At 34.4% G+C, this 2,234-nt stretch overlaps 1 protein-coding gene across 2 annotated transcripts in view; it reads right to left on the bottom strand.

The window, feature by feature from the left end:
* The window catches only part of UBE2E3 (ubiquitin-conjugating enzyme E2E 3), a 117,831-nt gene that overhangs the window by 4,359 nt on the left and 111,238 nt on the right, over positions 1-2,234 (bottom strand). For both annotated transcript variants that reach the window (XM_012651217.1, XM_012651218.1), the window contains exon 4: positions 854-986. In XM_012651217.1, the coding sequence (XP_012506671.1) occupies positions 854-986 (133 nt within the window). The remainder of the gene's footprint in view (positions 1-853; positions 987-2,234) is intronic.

Genomic DNA, 2,234 nt, shown 5'->3' with positions numbered 1-2,234 from the left:
AATTGAGAGTCAATACCTCCAGGTGATAAGGGACCTTGGTATCTGTGATTTGAAGTAATCACCACTAGGGTAGAATTTGTTAGATAATGCTTTCCTGAGAAATAATCCTATCTTTTTCCCCCATAAAATAAAATATTTATTTTTATGCATACACACACATAGATACACATGTGCAGGCTACATCAATTTTTAATAGTATAGAGAACATAAGGATCTATGTTAAAGAAAAAAATTTTATCATAGTTAAGGGATACAGACTTGACAACACACTTTCCCTTGGTATGTCAACCTCTCTGTATTAATTCTGGTGGTTTTTACCTGTTGGCTTGACCATTTTAGAAAGAGAAGTCAGGGGAGGAAGCTATTCAAATAATTGCTATGTTTAAGCTTTGCAAAATAACTGGCAGTCAAAACATGGCACCACTCACCCCTTTTCTGTTATCCATCTAATTCATACTTCCGATGAACTCAGAGACAACAAAAAGGTAGAAGTCACTTGGCCACCCTCAGTTTCTATTACTACATCATACCCACAGAGGGTACAAAGTAAGTTTACTAGATTATCATTAGTTTCTCCCTTCTACTATGAAGGTATTTGGCACAAAGTTCATGTTACTAAACCCTTATTTCTGGAAGCTGTCAAACAGGTACCCTCTTTCTGTTGATTACAGTTATCTGTGAAAGACAGGAGTCAATTACTTTCAGTTTTACAATTCTTGGTTACATACAAGTCTCCATATCAATCCATGAAAAACAATAAAATAAAAATGATTATAACAATATACATTTAAGTTACAAAATAACTGATTTTGGAAAGGGATAAATATTTAAGAATACATTTCTAGGTTCTTACCTTTGGTGGCTTAAATGGATAATCTGATGAAAATGTGATATCCAGAAAAAACACACCACCTTCATATACAGAACCTGGTGGACCAAGTATAGTTGACCTCCATTCATATATGTTATCTCCTTTAGGCCCAGCACTATTTAAAAGAAATTAAAAATCAATATGTACATTTGTAAGCAATGCATGTTAACATCTTTTTAAAACCAAGGAAGTATTAAAGGTAAATTAGCAATCTAGAACAATAAGAAATGAGATAAGCGTAAAAGAAATAAACCCAATGTATTCATGAGTATGTAAATAAACCCACCTGGAAATATTTTCAATTTACAGAAAAAAGTACAAGAAAAGCAAGAAAAGTACAAATAACACCTGTGTAACGTAACCCAAAATCTCTTTCTGTCAGCATTTTGTCCCATTTGTTCCTCCCTCTTTCTCTCCCCCAAATACCCTCTCTACCCCTCGTGTGTGCATGTTTTTTTCTGAGTCATTTGAGAGTAAGTTGCATATATCATAACATTTTCCCCATGAATATTTCAGTGTTCATTTCCTAAAAATAATCTCCTATAAACCATAATACAGTTAAAATTTCAGTAAATTTATCAATATGACACTTTATAATTTGCATTTTAGTATCAACTGACTCAGTAATACCATTTAAAAAATTTAATTATTCTCCAGACGCAGGATCTAGTCTTAGGATCATGTATTGTCCTATGTCTTTAGTCTACTTTAATATGGGTCTTTTCAGCCTTTAACTTTTGTAACATTAACATTTTTGTAGAATATAGTCTTTAAAAAAAAAATAGAATGCTCACTTTGAGTTTGTCTGATGTTTGCACATGATTAAATTCAAGTAATGTTATTCTGAGGATATCACATTCAGAGGCACATGGTATCCACCTGCACCTCATTGGTGATGTTAAATTTCATCATCCAGACAAGGTGCTGTTCAGTTTTCCTACTGCTTAATTATTACCTTTTCCCTGCAACCAATAAGCTATCTTTAGGAAGACATTTTAAGACCATGTAAATATCCAGCTCCTCATCAAAATTTCTCCCCTAGTTTCAACATCTATTTGCAAATGCTATGGTTTGGTTTGTCCCTGCCAAAACTCATGTTGAAATTTGACCCCCAATGTGGCATTGTTGGGAGATTTCTGAGTCATGGTGGTGGATCCCTCATGAATAGATTAATGGCCTCCCTCAAGGGTGAGTGAGTTCTCACTCTCCAGAGAATGGATTAGAAGAGAATGGGTCGCTAAAAGAGTATGGCTTCCTCTATGTGATCTCTTCCCACACAACAGCTTCTTTTCCACTCTCCACTGTGAGTTGAAGCAGCTTGAGATCCTCACCAGATGCAAATTCCCAATCTTTTTTTTTTTTT

Source organism: Propithecus coquereli, unplaced genomic scaffold (genome assembly GCF_000956105.1).
Source record: "Propithecus coquereli isolate 6110/MARCELLA unplaced genomic scaffold, Pcoq_1.0 Scaffold35, whole genome shotgun sequence".
NCBI classification, from domain to species: domain Eukaryota; kingdom Metazoa; phylum Chordata; class Mammalia; order Primates; family Indriidae; genus Propithecus; species Propithecus coquereli.
The sequence above is the reverse complement of the archived record's forward strand: the minus strand, read 5'-3'. Positions and strand labels throughout refer to the sequence as shown.